This window comes from Somniosus microcephalus, chromosome 4 (genome assembly GCF_052327205.1).
Source record: "Somniosus microcephalus isolate GS21.2 chromosome 4, FLI_Smic_1.0, whole genome shotgun sequence".
Classification (NCBI taxonomy): domain Eukaryota; kingdom Metazoa; phylum Chordata; class Chondrichthyes; order Squaliformes; family Somniosidae; genus Somniosus; species Somniosus microcephalus.
The window spans coordinates 19,112,199-19,136,550 of NC_140990.1; the positions used below are offsets into that span (position 1 = coordinate 19,112,199).

Genomic DNA, 24,352 nt, shown 5'->3' on the forward strand with positions numbered 1-24,352 from the left:
GTTCACGGCCCTCAGAGTGGGGACTGTAATATAGAGAGACCAGGAGTACACGGCCCTCAGAGTGGGGACTGTAATATAGAGAGACCAGGAGTACACGGCCCTCAGAGTGGGGACTGTAATATAGAGAGACCAGGAGTACACGGCCCTCAGAGTGGGGAATGTAATATAGAGAGACCAGGAGTACACGGCCCTCAAAGTGGGGACTGTAATATAGAGAGACCAGGAGTACATGGCCCTCAGAGTGGTGACTGTAATATAGAGGGACCAGGAGTTCACGGCCCTCAGAGTGGGGACTGTAATATAGAGAGACCAGGAGTACACGGCCCTCAGAGTGGGGACTGTAATATAGAGAGACCAGGAGTACACAGCCCTCAGAGTGGGGAATGTAATATAGAGAGACCAGGAGTACACGGCCCTCAGAGTGGGGACTGTAATATAGAGAGACCAGGAGTACACAGCCCTCAGAGTGGGGACTGTAATATAGAGAGACCGGGAGTACCTCGCCCTCAGAGTGGGGACTGTAATATAGAGAGACCAGGAGTACACGGCCCTCAGAGTGGGGACTGTAATATAGAGAGACCAGGAGTACACGGCCCTCAGAGTGGGGACTGTAATATAGAGAGACCAGGAGTACACGGCCCTCAGAGTGGGGACTGTAATATAGAGAGACCAGGAGTACACGGCCCTCAGAGTGGGGACTGTAATATAGAGAGGCCAGGAGTACACGGCCCTCAGAGTGGGGACTGTAATATAGAGAGACCAGGGGTACACAGCCCTCAGAGTGGGGACTGTAATATAGAGAGACCAGGAGTACCTGGCCCTCAGAGTGGGGACTGTAATATAGAGAGACCAGGAGTTCACGGCCCACAGAGTGGGAAATGTAATATAGAGAGACTAGGAGTACCTGGCCCTCAGAGTGGGGACTGTAATATAGAGAGACCAGGAGTACACGGCCCTCAGAGTGGGGACTGTAATATAGAGAGACCAGCAGTACACAGCCCTCAGAGTGGGGACTGTAATATAGAGAGACCAGGAGTACACAGCCCTCAGAGTGGGGACTGGAAAATAGAGAGACCAGGAGTACACGGCCCTCAGAGTGGGGACTGTAATATAGAGAGACCAGGAGTACACGGCCCTCAGAGTGGGGAATGTAATATAGAGAGACCAGGAGTACACGGCCCTCAGAGTGGGGACTGTAATATAGAGAGACCAGGAGTACACAGCCCTCAGAGTGGGGACTGGAATATAGAGAGACCAGGAGTACACAGCCCTCAGAGTGGGGACTGTAATATAGAGAGACCAGGAGTTCACGGCCCTCAGAGTGGGGACTGTAATATAGAGAGACCAGGAGTTCACGGCCCTCAGAATGGGGACTGTAATATAGAGAGTCCAGGAGTACACAGCCCTCAGAGTGGGGACTGTAATATAGAGAGACCAGGAGTACACAGCCCTCAGAGTGGGGACTGTAATATAGAGAGACCAGGAGTACACAGCCCTCAGAGTGGGGACTGTAATATAGAGAGACCAGCAGTACACGGCCCTCAGAGTGGGGACTGTAATATAGAGAGACCAGGGCCTAGAAATTCATTGTAGCCACTTTTGGGGCATTAAAGTCGGGCGGCCGCTAAAGTTTGCGCCCGCCGCCAAATCGAGGCCACTTCTCCGATATTCATTAGCTTCGCCCTAAGAGTTTGCTCGAGCGCTAAAACTGGCGCTGGACGCCTCTCTTTAGGCGCTAAGCCGGAGGTGCTGAGCGAGAGCGCCAAGGCCGGGCGCAGCGCAGGTGCGGCCATCTCGTGATTGACAGTAGACACCCTGGCGCCGGCCAGCTCTTAAGGGGGAAGGGTCGACTTTGTCTGCTGCCACGCCCTGGATAGTGGAGCCCTCCAGCTAGGCCTGAACACTGCTGCTGGACCCAAATAGCGCCTGAAGCCATGCAGAGGGCCCGTGAACGAGCGCAGCGCTTCTCAGAGCGTGATCTGAGTGTGCTGGTTGGTGGTGTGGAGAAGAGGCGCCATATTTTGTACCTGGACAATGGCAGGAAGACGCCGGTCCGCACCTACCGGAGAGCCTGGAGGCATGTCGCCAGCAAGGTGTCAGCCAACAGCGAGGTCCCCAGGACCGGTGTCCAATGCCGCAAAAAGTTTAATGACCTCACGCGGATTGTCAGGGTGAGTACCCTTTCCAGTGACCTCCTCATCCTTGCATGTGCACCTCGCATTATGGGCAAAGGGACCTGAAAGCCCTAATGGCCAGCCCTCATCCAGCAGCTATGGGACAGGCATGAACATCAATTGCACATTCTGCACTTAACACACTGGCCAAGCTATTCCACCATGGGAGGCAGTGCACACAAGATCAGGGCGACACACTGGCCAGGCTATTCCACCATGGGAGGCAGTGCACACAAGATCAGGGCGACACACTGGCCAGGCTATTCCACCATGGGGGGCAGTGCACACAAGATCAGGGCTACACACTGTACTTAGAGGCCGTCCTTTCTCTTGCAGGCCAAGCTGGCCAATAACAAGAAGAGCCGGACTGCGACCGGGGGAGGCCGACCCCAGATCCAGCCGCTCACCGAGCTGCAACATCGCGTGGAGCGCATCATTGGTGGCCGGGTGATTGGCCCCGTTGCATGTGGAGATGCCGACCCTGTTCTGGGCAGCAATGGTAAGGACATCAACGTTTGGACCTCTCTCGTCCCACTTGCGCATCAGATCTACATCCTTTGCCACTGTCCGACCAATGCGCTGAATGCCACCACTCATGCATCCCTCGCTGACGCCCTCTCCTCACTCTAAAGCTACTCTTGTGCCTTCCTGCTTTCAGATGGTGAGGAGGAGGTCCCTGAACTTGCCAGTGACAGCCCCTCAGAGGAGGAGGAGGAGGAGGAGCAAGAGGAAGGCGGCCCATCAGGGGAACCCTCAGCCGTGGCAACCCATGCCAATGTAGGGGACACGTCTTCCCTGGAGGGGAGTGTCGCGGAAGTGTCGGAGGGGAGGGGAGCTCATGGGACCTGCGGCCTGCAGAAACGCGGGAGGGGGGTGCCAGCTCGGCGGCCTTCTCCCCAGAGGGGGGAAGGGTCGGAGGGGAGTCCAATTGCTGGGCCCAGCGGCGTCCAGCAACGCAGGAAGGGTCGGCCAGCTCGGCGGCCTTCTCCCCAGAGGGAGAGTCCGGCCTCCAGTCCGGAGATGGTCTTCGCCGAGGAGATGGAACGCCTCGAGGACTTGTCCGCAGACTCAGAGCGCCGGCACACGGAGCTCATGGGGGTAGTGGCACGGTTGCCTGAGGCCATCGAGTCCCTCTGTTGGAGTGTCACCGACGTCGGGGCCTCACAGGCCATCAGTTTGGCGGAATTCGGGGCAGAGCAGGCAGCGAGTCGGGCAGCATTCGGGGCAGATCAGGCAGCGAGTGGGCAGCTGATCAGTGGTGCCGTGCAGTCACTGGGTGCTCTGATGAGGTCACTGAACAGGTCAACACGGGCACTCACTGCTGCCACACTCGCTGTGTCAGCCAGGCATCGCCAGGGCACTCGGCGCGCTGCAGCAGCACAGCGGTCTGTCCCTCGGCAGATTGGCGCGCATGCTGCAGTGCTGGCCCGGGCGAGTGCCAGTGTCTCAGGTGACCAGCGAGCACCTGCCATCCGCCAGCTTGCCCCCATTCCTCCAGCCGCCACTGCCACTCCCCCAGTGGAGCTGCCAGGAGCTGCTGCAGCGACTGATGCTGGCCAGCCACAGCTGCAGCATTCAACAGCCGCCCGCTCGACGGCCAGACCTCGACTAGGCCGACCCCCAAGGGCATCTGCCGTCACGACATGTGCCCCTCAGGAGCCTGCCCCCAGCCTTGCAGCAGCCAATGGCCTTACTTTGAGGCGGAGCAGCAGGGCGGGCAGGGGCCACCCAAAGATGGCCAAGGCATCGCCCTAGCGGGCCAAATAGTCGAATGTGTGGCCATTTGTGTTTGTTTTTTGAGGCCGAGAATTGGATGTTTGTTTTTTGAGGCCCAGAATTGGATGTTTGTTTTTTGAGGCCGAGAATTGGATGTTTGTTTTTTGAGGCCGAGAATTGGATGTTTGTTTTTTGAAGGTCGAGGATGTGATGTTTGTTTTTTGAAGGCCGAGGATGTGATGTTTGTATTTTACGAAGTCCGAGGATGACGGCCATTTGAGTTGCACTGTTTTGTTAATCCTCTCCAGGTTGTGGGAGCGAGTAATGTGTTTGAGTGTTTTTTGGGGGTTTCGTCTGTTTTTGGTTTTCATGTGGGAAGGGCCCTGAGTTTGTACAATAAAGCATTTTATTTATTAACATTGTCCATGTTTGATCTTTGAAGTGTTTGTTGCCTTAACCGGCTGAGGGCTTGCGGAGCGGCTGCAATCATGTTCTATCATTGGCACAAGCCATTCCCTGACAGGGGGCCTAGAAGTGACGTTCAATAAGCCGCCGATGGGCGGCCCTTGGACCTTGTGCCTCCCTCCTGGGCTGGTACTCCTCGTCCTCCTCCTCCTCATGCTCCTCCTGCTCCTCCTCCTGAGGTGGGGGTCCAACGTGAGGTGGCAGTGCCTGAGTCCTGCGGATAGCCAGGTTGTGCAGCATGCAGCAAACGACGACGAATTGGGAGACTCGCTCCTGCGAATACTGGAGGGCTCCCCCGGAGCGATCGAGACAGCGGAACCGTTGCTTGAGGACGCTGATTGTTTGTTCTATGATGTTCCTAGTCGCTTGATGGCTCTCGTTGTATGCCTCTTCAGCAGGGGTCGTGGGCGTGCGGAGCGGGGTCATGAGCCAGGTACACAAAGGATAGCCTTTGTCCCCGATAAGCCATCCTCTTGGGGGAGGCTGTGCCTGGAACATGTCAGCCACAGTTGTCTGTCGCAGGATAAAGGCATCGTGGCTGCTGCCTGGAAAGCGGGCATTGACAGCTAGGATGCGCTGCCTGTGGTCACACACCAGCTGTACGTTAAGGGAATGGTAGCCCTTCCGGTTGCGGTAATCCTCGGCATGCTCCAGAGGTGCCCACAAAGCCACATGCGCGCAGTCAATGGCGCCCTGCACCATGGGGAAGCCCGCTATTCTTGCAAATCCCACTGCACGCTGCTGCTGCTTGTCCAGGGTCATGGGGAAGGAGATGAATTGATGTCTCCTTCTGAAAAGGGCTTCGGTCACCTGACGGATGCAGCAATGCACGGCGAACTGGGAGATGTTAGCGATGTCCCCAGCAGCGGATTGGAAGGAGCCGGTGGCATAGAAGTTGAGAGCCACCGTCACCTTCACTGCCACCGACAGAGACGTCCTGCGCATCAGCTGTGGCTGCAGATCTCTCTGAAGCAGCTGGCAGATGTCTGCAACCACCTCCCTTCTGAATCGCAGCCTCCTAACACACATCGCGGCAGACATGGTCAGATAGGAGGACTGCTGGTGGTATACCCTGGGTGGGTAAGGCCTCAGTTGGCGACGCCTGTTGCCCCCTCTGCGTCTAGCCAGGGCTGCCACTCTCTCACGGCGTCTGTAAGCCCTTCGGGCATAAGGCTGAAAGTCAGCGTTGGCACCCAATGCAGCCCCCATTATATGCTGGCAAACAATGAGCTCCCAATGAAGGCAAAGATAATTGCTAAGCTCTGGCCTGAGCCAAAAATACCTGTCCTAGTGTTGGTCCAAACCAGTAAGCTCTCCTCCTTGGTCTCTTTCCAAAAAACCGTTGCACAAGAGTGAATGCTGCAAAATGGCTGGCCTTTATAGTGCAGGGTAAGTGCCCTTTAATTAGTGCTCCCCGCGGCCCGCCTCGGCTGTGTACCGTTCCACTTCACAGTCGTTAGGGCCGCCCGGCGCACAATGGCCCGGCGCGAGTGAAGTTCCGGTTCGGGGCGCACAAAGGGCGTTGCACTAGTAAATGACGTCATGATCTGCGTGCGCAGCAGGGCGCGCGCTAAGACTTTGCGCCGGAGCTAAATGTGTACTGAAGTTGGGGCGAGGCGCAGATCACGCTGCACCCGGGCGCTAAGCGCCGAGCGCTCGAGATCTACTCCTCCTAAGGCGCTAACGGCTGGCACGCCCAACTGAATTTCTAGGCCCAGGAGTACACGGCCCTCAGAGTGGGGACTGTAATATAGAGAGACCAGGAGTACACGGCCCTCAGAGTGGGGACTGTAATATAGAGAGACCAGGAGTACACGGCCCTCAGAATGGGGACTGTAATATAGAGAGACCAGGAGTACACAGCCCTCAGAGTGGGGGCTGTAATATAGAGAGACCAGCAGTACACGGCCCTCAGAGTGGGGACTGTAATATAGAGAGACCAGGAGTACACGGCCCAGGAGTGGGGGCTGTAATATAGAGAGACCAGGAGTACATGGCCCTCAGAGTGGGGACTGTAATATAGAGAGACCAGGAGTACACGGCCCTCAGAGTGGGGACTGTAATATAGAGAGACCAGGAGTACACGGCCCTCAGAGTGGGGACTGTAATATAGAGAGACCAGGAGTACACGGCCCTCAGAGTGGGGACTGTAATATAGAGAGACCAGGAGTACCTGGCCCTCAGAGTGGGGACTGTAATATAGAGAGACCAGGAGTACCTGGTCCTCAGAGTGGGGACTGTAATATAGAGAGACCAGGAGTACACGGCCCTCAGAGTGGGGACTGTAATATAGAGAGACCAGGAGTACCTGGCCCTCAGAGTGGGGACTGTAATATAGAGAGACCAGGAGTACACGGCCCTCAGAGTGGGGACTGTAATATAGAGAGACCAGCAGTACACGGCCCTCAGAGTGGGGACTGTAATATAGAGAGACCAGGAGTTCACGGCCCTCAGAGTGGGGACTGTAATATAGAGAGACCAGGAGTTCACGGCCCTCAGAGTGGGGACTGTAATATAGAGAGACCAGGGGTACACGGCCCTCAGAGTGGGGACTGTAATATAGAGAGACCAGGAGTTCACGGCCCTCAGAGTGGGAACTGTAATATAGAGGGACCAGCAGTAGATTGCCCAGAGTGGGACTGAGCCACACAGGCCAGGAAGATCCCAGGTCCCAATCCCAGTCTGTGCTGTGTTAGCTGATCCCGGAAGCGGGAGGGTTAATAGCGACGTTTCAATTGGCCTCAGTAACCCTGCGTTCAGGGAAAAGAAATAAAATCGACCAGAGCTCCCCCCCCACCATCCTCTCTCCAGCGAGCAACACCGGCCGGAAAACACACGGTTTCGAGGAGTGCAGGATCGGGCTCGATCGTGATGCACGCTGCGGTCGAATATCCTGCCGACAAAGACCTGTGTGAACCAATTGGGCGATCAGGTGAGTTAGCGGGAAGGAGCTCGTGGAAGCCGTCGCCCACCTTCAAGAGTGGGTTAAGAGGTGGCAGGGGAGGAGTGGAGTGCGGAATGCAAGAAGCTAGGCTTGGGGTCTTTATGGCCCTGCTTGCTGGGGAGCTAAGCGTAACGTCGGGAGTTGTCCCCTCCCTCCTGAACAAGGATTGGCTCCCGATATTGGACCCCCTCCGTCCCGAACAAGGATTGGCTCCTGATATTGGACCCCCTCCCTCCCGAACAAGGATTGGCTCCCGATATTGGACCCCCTCCCTCCCGAACAAGGATTGGCTCCTGATATTGGACCCCCTCCCTCCCGAACAAGGATTGGCTCCTGATATTGGACCCCCTCCCTCCCAAACAACGATTGGCTCCCGATATTGGACCCCCTCCCTCCCAAACAAGGATTGGCTCCTGATATTGGACCCCCCTCCCTCCCAAACAAGGATTGGCTCCTGATATTGGACCTCCCTCCCTCCCGAACAAGGATTGGCTCCTGATATTGGACCCGCCTCCCTCCCAGACAAGGATTGGCTCCTGATATTGGACCCCCCCTCCCTCCCAAACAAGGATGGGCTCCTGATATTGGACCCCCCTCCCGAACAGGGATTGGCTCCTGATATTGGACCACCTCCCTCCTGAACAAGGATTGGCTCCTGATATTGGACCACCTCCCCCCTGAACAAGGATTGGCTCCTGATATTGGACCACCTCCCCCCTGAACAAGGATTGGCTCCTGATATTGGACCCCCTCCTTCCCGAACAAGGATTGGCTCCTGATATTGGACCCCCTCCCTCCTGGAACAAAGATTGGCTCCCGATATTGGACCCCCTCCCTCCCGAACAACGATTGGCTCCTGATATTGGACACCCCTCCCTCCTGAACAATGATAGGCTCCCGATATTGACCCGCCTCCCTCCCGGACAAGGATTGGCTCCCGATATTGGACCCGCCTCCCTCCTGGAACCAGGATTGGCTCCCGATCCCCGGGTACTCACAGATGCAGGCGGCAGCCAGGAGTCGGGCAGCCAGATAGGGCTGCTCGCAGGTGGGGAAGATGGGCTGCACCATGTAGTTGGCGAAGGTGATTGCGATGACGGCCTGGCTGGTGGGCTCGATGATCAGCAGCGAGGTCCAGAGGCGTACGAAGGCCACGAAGCCCCCGAAGGCCTCCAGGATGTAGGCGTAGCTGGCCCCCGACTTGGTGATGGTGGTGCCCAGCTCGGCATAGCACAGGGCCCCGAAGATGGAGAAGAGGCCGCCCAAGGCCCACACCACCAGCGAGAGGCCGTAGGAGGCGCTGTACATCAGCACCCCCTTGGGCGAGACGAAGATGCCGGAGCCGATCATGTTGCCCACGATCAAGCAGACCCCGTTGACCAGCGTGATCTCCTTCTTCAGCTGCATCGTCTCCGCCGGGGGCCGGGGGTCGGAGTCCGTCGGGGGCCGGGGGTCGGAGTCCGCCGGTGTCGGGGCTCGGAGTTCGGAGTCTGGCAGGGTCGCGGTTGGCTTCTGCTTGGGCACAGCGGCGTATCTGGCGCCATCAGACATTGCGGCTGTTCCCCTCTCACACGTGCGCTCTCATAGCCAGCTGGAATGACAGAAGGGGCGTTTTGAGGTCAGTCGAATGTCTAAATGGAATAGAGGTTGGAGAACAGTTAGCTTAACGTCATCAGTAGGATAATACCAGAATTAAGATGGTTTGCTGTTATAAATAGACTCTGTTTGCTGTTGTAAATAGACTCTGTTTGCTGTGGTAAATAGACTCTGTTTGCTGTGGTAAATAGACTCTGTTTGCTTTGGTAAATAGACACTGTTTGCTGTTGTAAATAGATTCTGTTTGCTGTTGTAAACAGACTCTGTTTGCTGTTGTAAACAGACTCTGTTTGCTGTTGTAAATAGACTCTGTTTGCTGTTGTATATAGACTCTGTTTGCTGTGGTAAATAGACTATGTTTGCTGTGGTAAATAGACACTGTTTTGTTAAATAGACTCTGCTGTTGTAGACTGTTTGCTGTTGTAAATAGACACTGTTTGCCGTTGTAAATAGACTCTATTTGCTGTTGTAAATAGACTCTGGTGCTGTTGTAAATAGACATTGTTTGCTGTTGTAAATAGATTCTTTTTGCTGTTGTAAATAGACTCTGTTTGCTGTTGTAAATATACTCTGTTTGCTGTTGTAAATAGACTCTGTTTGCTGTTGTAAATAGACATTGTTTGCTGTGGTAAGTAGACTCTGTTTGCTGTGGTAAATAGACTCTGTTTGCTTTGGTAAATAGACACTGTTTGCTGTTGTAAATAGATTCTGTTTGCTGTTGTAAATAGACTGTTTGCTCTTGTGAATACTCAGATTGCTCTTGTGAATACTCTGATTGCTCTTGTGAATACTCTGATTGCTCTTGTGAATACTCTGCTGTAGCAAACAGACTCTGTTTGCTGTTGTGAATACTCTGTTTGCTCTTGTGAATACTCTGATTGCTCTTGTGAATACTCTGATTGCTCTTGTGAATACTGTGATTGCTCTTGTGAATACTCTGTTTGCTCTTGTGAATACTCTGATTGCTCTTGTGAATACTCTGATTGCTCTTGTGAATACTCTGATTGCTCTTGTGAATACGCTGCTGTAGTAAATAGACTCTGTTTGCTGTTGTAAATAGACACCGTTTGCTGTTGTAAATATACTCTGTTTGCTGTTGTAAATAGACTCTGTTTGCTGTGGTAAATAGACACCGTTTGCTGTTGTAAATATACTCTGTTTGCTGTTGTAAATAGACTCTGTTTGCTGTTGTAAATAGGCTCTGTTTGCTGTTGTAAATAGGCTCTGTTTGCTGTTGTAAATAGACTCTGTTTGCTGTTGTGAATACTCTGATTGCTGTTGTGAATACTCTGCTGTAGTAAATAGACTCTGTTTGCTGTTGTAAATAGACACCGTTTGCTGTTGTAAATAGACTCTGTTTGCTGTTGTAAATAGACACCGTTTGCTGTTGTAAATAGACTCTGTTTGCTGTTGTAAATAGACTCTGTTTGCTGTGGTAAATAGACTCTGTTTGCTGTTGTAAATAGACACCGTTTGCTGTTGTAAATAGACTCTGTTTGCTGTTGTAAATAGACTCTGTTTGCTGTGGTAAATAGACTCTGTTTGCTGTTGTAAATAGACACCGTTTGCTGTTGTAAATAGACTCTGTTTGCTGTTGTAAATAGACTCTGTTTGCTGTGGTAAATAGACTCTGTTTGCTGTTGTAAATAGACACCGTTTGCTGTTGTAAATAGACTCTGTTTGCTGTTGTAAATAGACTCTGTTTGCTGTTGTAAATAGACTCTGTTTGCTGTGGTAAATATACTCTGTTTGCTGTTGTAAATAGACTCTGTTTGCTGTTGTAAATAGACTGTTTGCTGTGGTAAATATACTCTGTTTGCTGTTGTAAATAGACTCTGTTTGCTGTTGTAAATAGACACCGTTTGCTGTTGTAAATAGACTCTGTTTGCTGTTGTAAATAGACTCTGTTTGCTGTTGTAAATAGACTCTGTTTGCTGTTGTAAATAGACTCTGTTTGCTGTTGTAAATAGACACCATTTGCTGTTGTAAATAGACTGTTTGCTGTTGTAAATAGACTCTGTTTGCTGTTGTAAATAGACTCTGTTTGCTGTTGTAAATAGACTCTGTTTGCTGTTGTAAATAGACTCTGCTGTTGTAAATAGACACCGTTTGCTGTGGTAAATAGACACCGTTTGCTGTGGTAAATAGACACTGTTTTGTTAAATAGGCTCTGCTGTTGTAAACAGACTCTGTTTGCTGTAGTAAATAGGCTCTGTTTGCTGTTGTAAATAGACTCTGTTTGCTGTAGTAAATAGGCTCTGTTTTGTTAAATAGACTCTGTTTGCTGTTGGTAAATAAAATAAAAGAAAGAAAGCCTTGCATTTCTATAGCGCCTTTCACGACCACCGGACGTCTCAAAGCGCTTTACAGCCAATGAATACTTTTGGAGTGTAGTCACTGCTATAATGCAGGAAATGCGGCAGCCAATTTGCACACAACAAGCTTCCATAAACAACAATGTGATAATGATCTGTTTTGTTCTGTTGATTGAGGGATAAATATTGACCAGGACACTGGGGAGAACTCCCCTGCTCTTCGAAATCGTGCCATGGGATCTTTTACATCCACCTGAGAGGGAAGACAGAGCCTCGGTTTAACGTCTCATCTGAACGACGGCACCTCTGACAGTGCAGCACTCCCTCAGCACTGCCCGGGAGTGTCAGCCTGGATCTTTTTTTTGTGCTCGAGTCTCTGGAGTGGGTCTATGAACCCACAAACCTTCTCACCCAGAGGCGAGAGTGCTGCCCACTGAGCCACAGCTGACACTCGCTGTTTGCGCTAGTAAATAGACTCTGGCCTAGAAATGCATCTCGGAAGGTGGCGCAATTGCGGTGGAACTGAATATCAGCCGCTGCGTATAGCGGGTGGCCGATCCGATACAGCCCGCTCTGCGCCCCTGGCGGAGATGAATTTCTGTAGTTTGCTGTGAGGAAATGAAAACCACAAGTCCCGCCCCAAAAACAGGAAGGCAGATTATTATCTGAACGGCAATAGATTGGGAGAAGGGGAAGTGCAAAGAGACCTGGGTGTCCTTGTGCACCAGTCGCTGAAGGTAAGCATGCAGGTGCAGCAGGTGGTTAAGAAGGCAAATGGTATGTTGGCCTTCGTAGTGAGAGGGTTTGAGTACAGGAACAAGGATGTCTTGCTGCAGCTGTACAGGGCCTTGGTGAGACCACACCTTGAGTATTGTGTGCAGTTTTGGTCGCCTTATCTGAGGAAGGATGTTCTTGCCATGGAAGGAGTTCAGCGAAGATTCACCAGGCTGATACCTGGGATGGCAGGAATGACGTATGAGGAGAGATTGGGTCGATTGGGCTTATACTCGCTGGAGTTTAGAAGAGTGAGAGGGGATCTCATTGAAACTTATAAAATTCTAACAGGACTGGACAGACTAGATGCAGAAAGGATGTTCCCAATGGCGGGGGAGTCCAGAACCAGGGGACACAGTCTAAGGATAAGGGGTAAGTCATTTAGGACAGAGATGAGGAGGAATTTCTTCACCCAGAGAGTGGTGAACCTGTGGAATTCTCTACCACAGAAGGCAGTTGAGGCCAATTCATTAAATATATTCAAGAAGGAGTTAGATATATTTCTTAAGGCTAAAGGGATCAAGGGATATGTGGAGAAGGCAGGGACAGGGTACTGAATTTGGATGATCAGCCATGATCGCATTGAATGGCGGAGCAGGCTCGAGGGGCCGAATGGCTCCTATCTTCTTTGTTTCTATGTTTCTCCAACACATTGGCTGAAACAGTGGTGTCAATATTTAAAAGGGGATAGAGGCACTGGAGGAGGTGCAACAAAAAAGGATTTACAAGGATGATACCAGTACGGAGAAGGTAAAACTATCGGGAAGGATTGAACAGGCTGGGGTTCTTCTGTCTTGAAAAGAGAAGGCTGAGGGGTGACCTGATAGGGGTCTTTAAACTTAGGAAGGAGTTCGATAGGGTAGACGTAGAGAAGATGTTTCCGTTTACATAAGAACATAAGGAATAGGAGCAGGAATAGGCCACTTGGCCCCTCGAGCCTGCTCCGCCATTCAATAAGACCATGGCTGATCTTGGGCTCAAAGCCACTTCCCAGCCCACTCTCCATAACCCTTCACTCCCCTATCTTGCAAAAATCTGTCTATCTCCACCTTAAATATATTCAATGACCCAGCCTCCACAGCTCTCTGGGGCAGAGATTTCCACAGATTTACGACCCTCTGAGAGAAGAAATTCCTCCTCATCTCAGTTCTAAAAGGGCGACCCTTTATTCTGAGACTGTGTCCCCGAGTTCTAGGTTTCCCCACGAGGGGAAACATCCTCTCTGCATCTACCTTGTCGAGCCCCCTCAGTCTCTTATATGTTTCGATAAGATCACCTCTCATTTTTCTAAATTCCAATGAGTATAGGCCCAACCTGCTCAACCTTTCCTCATAGTAACATAGAAGATAGGAGCAGGAGTCGGCCATTCGGCCCCTCGAGCCTGCTCCGCCATTCAATGAGATCATGGCTGATCATCCAAATTCAGTACCCTGTCCCTGCTTTCTCCCCATACCCCTTGATCCCTTTAGCCTTAAGAAATATATCTAACTCCTTCTTGAATATATTTAATGAATTGGCCTCAACTGCCTTGCGTGGTAGAGAATTCCACAGGTTCACCACTCTCTGGGTGAAGAAATTCCTCCTCATCTCAGTCCTAAATGGCTTACCCCTTATCCTTAGACTGTGACCCCTGGTTCTGGACTCCCCGACCATCGGGAACATTCTTCTGGCATCTAGTCTGTCCAGTCCTGTTAGAATTTTATAAGTTTCAATGAGATCCCCTCTCATTCTTCTAAACTCCAGCAAATACAAGCCCAATCGACCCAATCTCTCCTCATACGTCATTCCTGCCATCCCAGGTATCAGTCTGGTGAATCTTCGCTGCACTCCTTCCATGGCAAGAACATCCTTCCTCAGATAAGGTGACCAAAACTGCACACAATACTCAAGGTGTGGTCTCACCAAGGCCCTGTACAACTGCAGCAAAGACATCCTTGTTCCGGTACTCGAATCCTCTCGCTATGAATAAGTCAACCCCCTCATCTCTGGAATCAACTGAGTGAATCGTCTCTGAACTTCCTCCAATGCAAGTATATCCTTACTGAAATAAGGAGACCAAAACTGTACGCAGCACTCCAGGTGTGGTCTCACCAATACCCTGTACAGTTGTAGCAGGACTTCCCTACTTTTATACTCCAACCCCCTTGAAATAAAGGGCAACATTCCATTTGTAGGGGTGGTCTAAACTAGGGGACCATAAATATAAAATAGTCAGGAACAAATCCAACAGAGAATTCAGAAGAAACTTCTTTACCCAGAGAGTGGCGAGAATGTGGAACTCGCTGCCACAGGGAGTGGTTGAGGCGAATCGCACAGATGCATTCAAGGAGAAGCGAGATAAGCGCACGAGGGAGAAAGGAACAGAAGGAATATGCTGATAGGGTTTGATAAAGAGGGGGTGGGAGGAGGCTCGTGTGGAGCAGAAATGCCGGCCTGTTTCTGTGCTGTAAAGATGACGTAAATCTGTGTAAGAAAGAGAATGGAATCTTTTCTACAAAGATCACAGAATCTGACAGCGAGAAGGAGGCCACCCGGCCCGTTGTGCCTGAGCCTGTGCTGGCTTGTTGGAAGTGTTGTCCAATTTAGTCCCACACTTGTAGCTTTTTCCCACAACCCTGCAAATTAGTCCTCTTCCTGTACATGTACAATTGCCTTTTCAAAGTGCCCGTGGAATCTGATTCTACCTCCCTTTCAGGTAGAGCGTTCCAGATCTTAATAACCCCCTGTGTGAAAACATTTCTCCTCATTTCCCCTCTGATTCTTTTACCAATGATTTTAAATCTATGACCTCTGGTTACCGACCCACTCGCCAGAGGAAACAGTTTCTCCCTACTCAAGAACATAAGAAATAGGAGCAGGAGTAGGCCATACGACCCCTCGAGCCTGCTCCGCCATTCAATAAGATCATGGCTGATCATCGACCTCAACTCCACTTTCCCGCCCGATCTCCATATCCCTTGATTCCTCTAGAGTCCAAAAATCTATCGATCTCAGCCTTGAATATACTCAAAGACTCAGCATTCACAGCCCTCTGGGGCAGAGAATTCCAAAGATTCACAACCCTCTGAGTGAAGAAATTCCTCCTTGAGTATTGTGTGCAGTTTTGGTCGCCTTATCTGAGGAAGGATGTTCTTGCCATGGAAGGAGTTCAGCGAAGATTCACCAGACTGATACCTGGGATGGCAGGAATGACGTACGAGGAGAGATTGGGTCGATTGGGCTTGTACTCGCTGGAGTTTAGAAGAATGAGAGGGGATCTCATTGAAACTTATAAAATTCTGACAGGACTGGACAGACTAGATGCAGGAAGGATGTTCCCGATGGTCGGGGAGTCCAGAACTAGGGGTCACAGTCTAAGGATAAGGGGTAAGCCATTTAGGACAGAGATGAGGAGGAATTTCTTCACCCAGAGAGTGGTGAACCTGTGGAATTCTCTACCACAGAAGGCAGTTGAGGCCAATTCATTAAATATATTCAAGGAGTTAGATATATTTCTTAAAGTTAAAGGGATCAAGGGATATGGGGAGAAGGCAGGGACAGCGTACTGAATTTGGATGATCAGCCATGATCTCATTAAATGGCGGAGCAGGCTCGAGGGGCCGAATGGCCGACTCCTGCTCCTATCTTCTATGTTTCTATGTTTCCTCATCTCGGTCTTAAATGGCCGACCCCTTATCCTGAGACTATGTCCCCTAGTTCTAGACACTCCAGCCAGGGGAAACAACCTCTCAGCATCTACCCTGTCAATCCCCTTCAGAATCTTATATGTTTCAACTGGATCACCTCTCATTCTTCTAAACTCCAGAGAGTATCGGCCCATTCTACACAATCTCTCATCATAGGACAGCCCTCTCATCCCTGGGATCAATCTAGTGAACCTTCGTTGCACCGCCTCCAAGGCAGGTATATCCTTCCTTAGATAAGGAGACCAAAACTGTGCCCAGTACTCCAGGTGTGGTCTCCCCAAGGCCCTGTACAATTGTAGCAAGACTTCCTTACTCTTATGCTCCAACCCCTTACAATAAAGGCCAACATGCTATTTGCCTTCCTTATTGCTTGCTGTACCTGCATGCTAGCTTTCTGTGTTTCTTGCACGAGGATCCCCAGATCACTCTGAACACCAACATTTGAAAGTTTCTCACCATTTAAAAAATATTCTGTTTTTCTATTCTTCCTACCAAAGTGAATAACCTCACATTTCCCCACATTATACTCCACCTGCCACCTTACTTGCTCTACCAAAACCCCTCATGATTTTGAACCCCTCTAGTAAATCTCCCCTTCTCTGCTCCAAGGAGAACAATCCCAGCTTCTCCAATCCCGCATAACTGATGCCCCCTCATCCCTGGTGTTCATCCTGGTAAACCTCCTCTGTACCCTCTCCAAGGCCTTGACATCCTTCTTAATGTGTGGTGCCCAGAATGGTAAACGATACTCCAGCTGAGGCCTAACCAATGATTTGTTTAGCATGATGCCCTTGTGCCGGCTATCCAATGAGTCGCACCCGCCCACCCCTCCAATACTCCCCCATAGACATGCATTTCCTTCCCCTTTTCAATTATAAATCGAAAGTTATTATTGAATCTGCTTCCGCTACACTTTCAGGCAGTGCATTCCCGGTCACAACAACACACTGCGTAAAAAATTCTCCTCATCTCTCCCCACTGGATCTTCCTCCAGTTATCTTAAATCTGTGTCCCCCGGTTACCGACCCTCCTGCCAGTGACAACAGTTTCTTGTTATTTACTCTATCAAAACCCTACATAATTTTGAATAAGATGTAATAGAAAAACGTCTAGAAACTGAAAATATAATAAAGAGTAGTCAGCACGGATTTCAAAAGGGAAGATCATGCTGTTGGGGGGGATGACTCATCAGGGAAAGGCAGCAGCAGCCAACTTCCTGGCACCAGGGGTGGCTCTGCTGCACAGGATGGGAGGAAAAAGAGTGGAAGAGCCAATAAAGCATTTGAATTGTGAAAAATTGTGAATTATAGTGATAGGGGACTCAATTGTAAGGGGAATAGATAGGCGTTTTTGTGGCCGCAATCGAGACTCCAGGATGGTGTGTTGCCTCCCTGGTGCAAGGGTCAAGGACGTCTCGGAGCGGCTGCAGAACATTTTGGAGGGGGAGGGCGAACAGTCAGTTGTCGTGGTGCACATAGGCACCAACGATATAGGTAAAAAACGGGATGAGGTCCTAAAAGCAGAATATAGGGAGTTAGGAGGTAAATTAAAAAATAGGACCTCAAAGGTAGTAATTTCAGGATTGCTACCAGTGCCACGTGCTAGTCAGAGTAGAAATAGGAGGATATTTCAAATGAATACGTGGCTAGAGGAATGGTGCAAGGAGGAGGGATTCAAATTCCTTGGACATTGGAACTGGTTCTGGGAGAGGTGGGACCAGTACAAACGGGACGGTTTGCACCTGGGCAGGACCGGGACCGATGTCCTAGGGGGAGTGTTTGCTAGTGCTGTGAGGGAGGGTTTAAACTAAAGTGGCAGGGGGTTGGGAACCTGAGCAGGGAGACAGAGGAAAGGGAAACAAGGAAAAAAGCAAAAGACAGGAAGAAGAAAAACAAAATTAGAAGGCAAAGAACTCAACGGTTTAAATCAAACATGGTCACAGTAAATAATAATTCATATAGGTCTGAGAGCGTTAAAAAAACAAGCCTGAAGGCTTTGTGTCTTAATGCAAGGAGCATTCGGAACAAGGTGGATGAATTAGCTGCACAAATAGAGATAAACGAATATGATTTGATTGGGATTACAGAAACATGGCTCCAGGGTGGCCAAGGCTGGGAACTCAACATCCAGGGGTATTCAATATTTAGGAAGGATAGGCAAAAAAGAAAGGGAGGTGGGGTAGCATTGCTGGTTAAAGAGGGGATTAACACAATTGAAAGGAAGGATATTAACTCTGATGATGCAGAATCTGTATGGGTAGAACTGAGAAATATCAAGGTGCAGAAAACGTTAGTGGGAGTGGTATATAGACCTCCAAACAGTAATACGGAGGTTGGGGGTGGCATTAAAAGGGAAATTAGAGAAGCATGCAGTAAGGGCACAGCAGTCATCATGGGTGACTTTAATTTACATATAGATTGGGCTAACCAAATTAGTAAAAATACTGTGGAGGAGGAATTCCTAGAATGTTTATGGGATGGTTTTCTGGAACAATATGTCGAGGAACCAACTAGAGATCAGGCCATCTTAGACTGGGTATTATGTAATGAGAGAGGATTAATTAGCAATCTTGTTGTATGAGGCCCCTTGGGTCAGAGCGATCATAATATGATAGAATTCTTCATTAGGATGGAGAGTGAAGTAGTTGACTCGGAGGCTAGGGTCCTGAATTTAAATAAAGGAAACTACGATGGTATGAGGCGCGAATTGGGTAGGATTGATTGGGGAATGTCACTCAAAGGGTTGACGGTGGATAGGCAATGGCAAACATTCAAAGATCGCATGGATGAACTACAGAAGTTGTTCATCCCAGTTTGGGATAAGAATAAAACAAAAAGGGTGACTCAACCATGGCTAACAAGGGAAATTAGGGGTAGCATAAGGTCCAAGGAGAGGACATATAAATTGGCCAGAAATAGCGGTAACCCTGAGGATTGGGAGCAGTTTAGGATTCAACAAAGGAGGACAAAGGGATTAATTAAGAAGGGGAAAATAGAATATGAAAGTAAGCTTGCAGGGAACATAAAAACTGACTGTAAGAGCTTTTATAGATATCTGAAGAGAAAAAGATTAGTGAAATCAAGTGTAGGTCCCTTGCAATCAGAAGCAGGGGAAGTTATAATGGGGAACAAAGAAATGGCAGACCAATTAAATGCATATTTTGGTTCTGTCTTCACAATGGAGGACACAAATAACCTCCCAGAGATGTTGGAGAACATAGGGTCTGATGAGAGGGAGGAACTGAAAGAAATCAGTATTTGTAGGGAAATGGTGTTAGGGAAATTGACGGGATTGAAGACTGATAAATCCCCAGGGCCTGATAATCTACATCCTAGGGTACTTAAGGAGGTGGCCCTAGAAATAGTAGATGCATTGCTGATCATCTTCCAAAATTCGCTGGAATCTGGAACTGTACCCATGGATTGGAGGGTAGCTAATGTTACCCCACTATTCAAAAAGGGTGGTAGAGGGAAAGCGGGGAATTACAGACCGGTAAGCCTGACATCGGTAGTGGGGAAAATGCTAGAGTCCATTATAAAGGATGTAATAGCTGAGCACTTGGAAAACAGTGACAGGATCGGACAAAGTCAACATGGATTTACAAAAGGTAAATCGTGCTTGACTAATCTACTGGAATTTTTTGAGGATGTAACTGGGAAAATAGATAAGGGAGAACCAGTAGATGTGGTGTATTTGGACTTTCAAAAGGCTTTCGATAAGGTCCCGCATAAGAGATTAGCGTGTAAAGTTAAGGCACATGGGATTGGGGGCAAGGCGTTGACTTGGATAGAGAACTGGTTGGCGGACAGAAAGCAGAGAGTAGGAATTAACGGGTCTTTTTCCGAGTGGCAGGCAGTGACTAGTGGGGTACCGCAGGGATCGGTCCTTGGACCCCAGCTATTCACAATATACATTAATGATCTAGATAAGGGAACTAGATGTAATATCTCGAAGTTTGCAGACGACACAAAGCTGGGTGGGCGTCTGTGCTGCGAGGAGGATACTGAGAAACTCCAGTACGATTTGGACAGCTTGGGTGATTGGGCAGAAGCGTGGCAAATGCAATATAACGTGGATAAATGCGAGGTTATCCACTTTGGTGTCAAAAACAGAAAGGCAGACTATTATCTGAATGGCAATAGATTGGGAGAAGGGGAAGTGCAACGAGACCTGGGTGTTCTTGTGCACCAGTCGCTGAAGGTAAGCATGCAGGTGCAGCAGGCGGTGAAGAAGGCAAATGGTATGTTGGCCTTCATAGCGAAAGGGTTTGAGTACAGGAGCAAGGATGTCCTGCTGCAGTTGTACAGGGCCTTGGTGAGACCGCACCTTGAGTACTGTGTGCAGTTTTAGTCACCTTATCTGAGGAAGGATGTTCTTGCTATGGAAGGAGTGCAGTGAAGATTCACAAGGCTGATCCCTGGGATGGCAGGAATGACGTATGAGGAGAGATTGGGTCGATTGGGCTTATACTCGCTGGAGTTTAGAAGAATGAGAGGGGATCTCATCGAAACTTATAAAATTCTGACAGGTCTGGACAAACTAGATGCAGGTAGAATGTTCCCGATGGTTGGAGAGTCCAGAACCAGGGGTCACAGTCTAAGGATATGGGGTAAGCCATTTAGGACAGAGATGAGGAAGAATTTCTTCACCCAGAGAGTGGTGAACCTGTGGAATTCTCTACCACAGAAGGCGGTTGAGGCCAAGTCTTTAAATATATTCAAGAAGGAGTTAGATATATTTCTTAGAGCTAAAGGTATCAAGGGATATGGGGAGAAGGCAGGTACGGGGTACTGAGTTTGGATGATCAGCCATGATCTCATCGAATGGCGGAGCAGGCTCGAGGGGCCGAATGGCCTACTCCTGCTCCTATCTTCTATGTTTCTATGTTGACCAACCTTATTGAATTCTTTGAAGAAGTAACAGACAGGGTAGATAAGGGTAATGTAGTAGGCGTAATATATTTGGATTTCCAAAAAGCCTTCGATAAGGTACCGCAAGGTAGACTCATGCCTAAGGTCAGAACATGTGGAGTCAGGGGACAAGTAGCAGAATGGCCAGCAAGCTGGCTACAAAACAGAAAATAGAGAGTAGGGGGGGTTAAAGGTAGTTAGTCAGATACATAGATACATAGATACATAGAAGATAGGAGCAGGAGTAGGCCATTCGGCCCTTCGAGCCTGCTCCGCCATTCAATGAGATCATGGCTGATCATCCAAATTCAATACCCGGTCCCTGCCTTCTCCCCATATCCCTTGATCCCTTTAGCCTTAAGAAATATATCCAACTCTTTCTTGAATATACTTAATGAACTGGCCTCCACCGCCCTCTGTGGCAGAGAATTCCACAGGTTCACCACTCTCTGGGTGAAGAAATTCCTCCTCATTTCAGTCCTAAATGGCTTACCCCTTATCCTTAGACTATGACCCCTGGTCTGGACTCCCCGGCCATCAGAAACATCCTTCCTGCATCTAGTCTGTCCAGGCCTGACAGAATTTTATAGGTTTCGATGAGATCCCCTCTCAATCTTCTAAACTCCAATGAGTATAAGTCCAATCGACACAATCTCTCCTCATACGTCATTCCTGCCATCCCAGGTATCAGCCTGGTGAATCTTCGCTGCACTCCTTCCATGGCAAGAACGTCCTTCCTCAGGTAAGGCGACCAAAACTGCACACAATACTCAAGGTGCGGTCTCACCAAGGCCCTGTACAACTGCAGCAAGACATCCTTGTTCCTGTACTCGAACCCTCTTGCTACGAAGGCCAACATACCATTTGCCTTCTTAACCGCCTGCTGCACCTGCATGCTTACCTTCAGCGACTGGTGTACAAGAACACCCAGGTCTCGTTGCACTTCCCCTTCCCTGAGCAAATGATGGGAAGCGGAGTTCCACAGGGATCGGTGCTCAGACCACTGTTGTTCAGCATTTACATAAACGATTTGGACTCGGAAATCGGAAGTAGAATTTTAAAATTTGCGGATGACACCAAACTAGGAGGTACGGTTAATACAGAGGAGTGCGATCAAATACAGGAAGAAATGAATAAACTTGCAGAGCGGGCGTGTAATTGGCAAATGAATTTCAACAAAGATAAATGTGAGGTGGTGCATTTTGGTAGGAAGAATAAGGAGGCCACATATTGCTTGGAAAATAAGAGCCTAAATGAGGTAGAGGAACAGAGGGATCTCGGGGTACAGATACACAAATCACTAAAAGCAGCGATGCAGGTTAATGAGGCCATAAACAAAGCACTGGGGTCCATTTCTAGAGGGATAGAATTCAAACAAAGGGAAGTTATGCTGAACTTATATATAAAAGCTCCACACTTAGAGCACTCTGCATAGTTCTGGTCTCCATATCACACTGGGAGCACTGTGCACAGGTCTGGTCTCCATATCACACTTGGAGCACTGTGCACAGTTCTGGTCTCCATATCGCACTTGGAGCACTGTGCACAGTTCTGGTCTCCATATCACACTTGGAGCACTGTGCACAGTTCTGGTCTCCATATCACACTTGGAGCACTGTGTACAGTTCTGGTCACCATGTCACACTTGGAGCACTGTGCACAGTTCTGGTCTCCATATCACACTTGGAGCACTGTGCACAGTTCTGGTCTCCATATCACACTTGGAGCACTGTGCACAGTTCTGGTCTCCATATCACACTTGGAGCACTGAGTGCAGTTCTGGTCTCCATATCACACTTGGAGCACGGTGTACAGTTCTGGTCTCCATATCACACTTGGAGCACGGTGTACAGTTCTGGTCTCCATATCACACTTGGAGCACTCTGTACAGTTCTGGTCTCCATATCACACTTGGAGCAGTGTGCACAGTTCTGGTCTCCATATCACACTTGGAGCACGGTGCACAGTTCTGGTCTCCATATCACACTTGGAGCACTGTGCACAGTTCTGGTCTCCATATAACATTGGGAGCACTGTGCGAGGGGGGCAGAGAGGGAGGGACGTCCAGGCGGGAGGGTGATGTCTGGGAGGGGAGTCCAGGGAGAGGGAGGGAGGGAGCGGCCTACACTGTCCCTGTGGGGCCTGGAGGTAAATGAAACACTTGCCTGAGATGCCCCCAATCCCCGCGGGCTCCTCTGCTCCCGATGCTCGGGATGCTGGGGAAAGGCCGAGAGCAGCTTCCCTGCTCAGGCCTGACGTCAAAGAGCAGCCGTGGCCCCGGTGACCTCATCACCCGGTGACCTCATCATCGGGACCCGGGCCCATCTCTATAGAAGGACCCCACCGCCTCGAACGAGCGGATCGGCTGCCTGTCCGGAAGCCCGAGTCAAAATTGCAGACGACGGAATCTGGAGGTGATGGGGGTGAGGGCGAGGGATGAAGTGTGAAGGCTCCACTGGGACATTGTAGGCCACTCCCTCCCTCCCCCCGGACATCCCCCGCCCACCTGGACACCCCTCCTTCTCTGCCCCCCCACCCCCAACACACAGTACTCCGACCAGAACTTTCTCTGTCTCTCCCTCTCTCTCTCTGTCTCTCTCTCTCTTTCTATCTCTTTCTCTCCCTCTCTCTCTCTCTATCTCTCTCTCCCTCTCTCTCTCTGTCTCTCTCTCTTTCCATCTCTCTCTCTGTCTCTCTCTTTCTATCTCTCTCTCTGTCCCTCTCTCTCTCTCTCTGATCTTTCTGTGTCTCTCTCTGCCTCTCTCTCAATTCCATTCAATTCAATTCAAATCGCTTAATTGGCATGACAAGGTACATCTTATGTTGCCAAAGCATCGAAAAACATTTATGGTTGAATACATAAACGCAGATCTATCCATACAGTGTGTAAACAGATATATCCCTGAGTGTATAAATATACATTCATATAATTTGTATATACTCACTTTTCTTAGATTTAATGGTTGTCCCTCTGTTTATGGCAAGCTGTAACATAGTGTGCCGCTAAGGTTACACAATTTCTCTGTTCCCCTAGTAGGTATGGGAGTTTTTGGTCGTCATTCAAATTTCTGAATTCAGGGCATATTTTTGTGAATTTTGGGTAGAAATTCTCCCTTATGCCCTGATATTTTCCACAAGCTGTGAGAAAGTGCATCTCTGTCTCCACCACTCCCTGACTGCAGTGAGAGCATATCCTGTCCTCTCTTGGCAGCCGGGTCTGCCTGTGTCTGCCTTTTTCGATAGCCAGGCTATGCTCACTAAGTCTGTACATAGTCAAGGTTTTTTTCAATTTGCTATCTTTTACCGTGGTCAGGTATTCAGCCATGTTGTATTGTCTGTTTAGGGCCAAGTAGCAATTGAGTTTGTTTTTGGTTTTTGTTGTTTCTGCCCAATATGACAGATATTTTTCCTTTTGCTTAGTGACAATTGTGTTGGGTCGAATTCTCTGTGCTACGATGTCACTGTCCTGGGGCTGGTTATTGTTAGTAGTGTTAGTAGTTACTTCACTGAGTCCCAGGACTAGTTGACTGAGGGTATTCTTCTTTATGATCCTCTCTTGGCATTTCAGGGCTTCGTAATGATAGCAGTGGGGGTTGATCATTTTTAGGTGTTTCCAAAATTTGGTGGCTCTTTTTTGGATAGTAATTATTCATGGATATTGGCCTAGTTCTGCCCTGCATGCATTGTTTACAGTTTTCCTTTGAGTCCGGAGGATACTTTTACAGAATTCTGCATGTAGGATCTCAATTGGGTGTTTGTCCCATTTTGCAAA

The 24,352-nt window shown here is 49.4% G+C and overlaps 1 protein-coding gene across 2 annotated transcripts in view; it reads right to left on the reverse strand.

Annotated features, from left to right (window-relative positions):
• The window catches only part of LOC147118361 (Y+L amino acid transporter 2-like), a 179,348-nt gene that overhangs the window by 103,798 nt on the left and 51,198 nt on the right, over positions 1-24,352 (reverse strand). Inside the window, exon 2 of one of the 2 annotated variants that reach the window (XM_085984413.1) lies at positions 8,298-8,890. In XM_085984413.1, coding sequence (XP_085840539.1) covers positions 8,298-8,850 — 553 coding nt within the window. In that variant the 5' untranslated portion in view covers positions 8,851-8,890. Of the gene's footprint in view, positions 1-8,297; positions 8,931-24,352 lie in introns of both variants that reach the window. The other variant, XM_085984412.1, reaches the window with a different exon arrangement.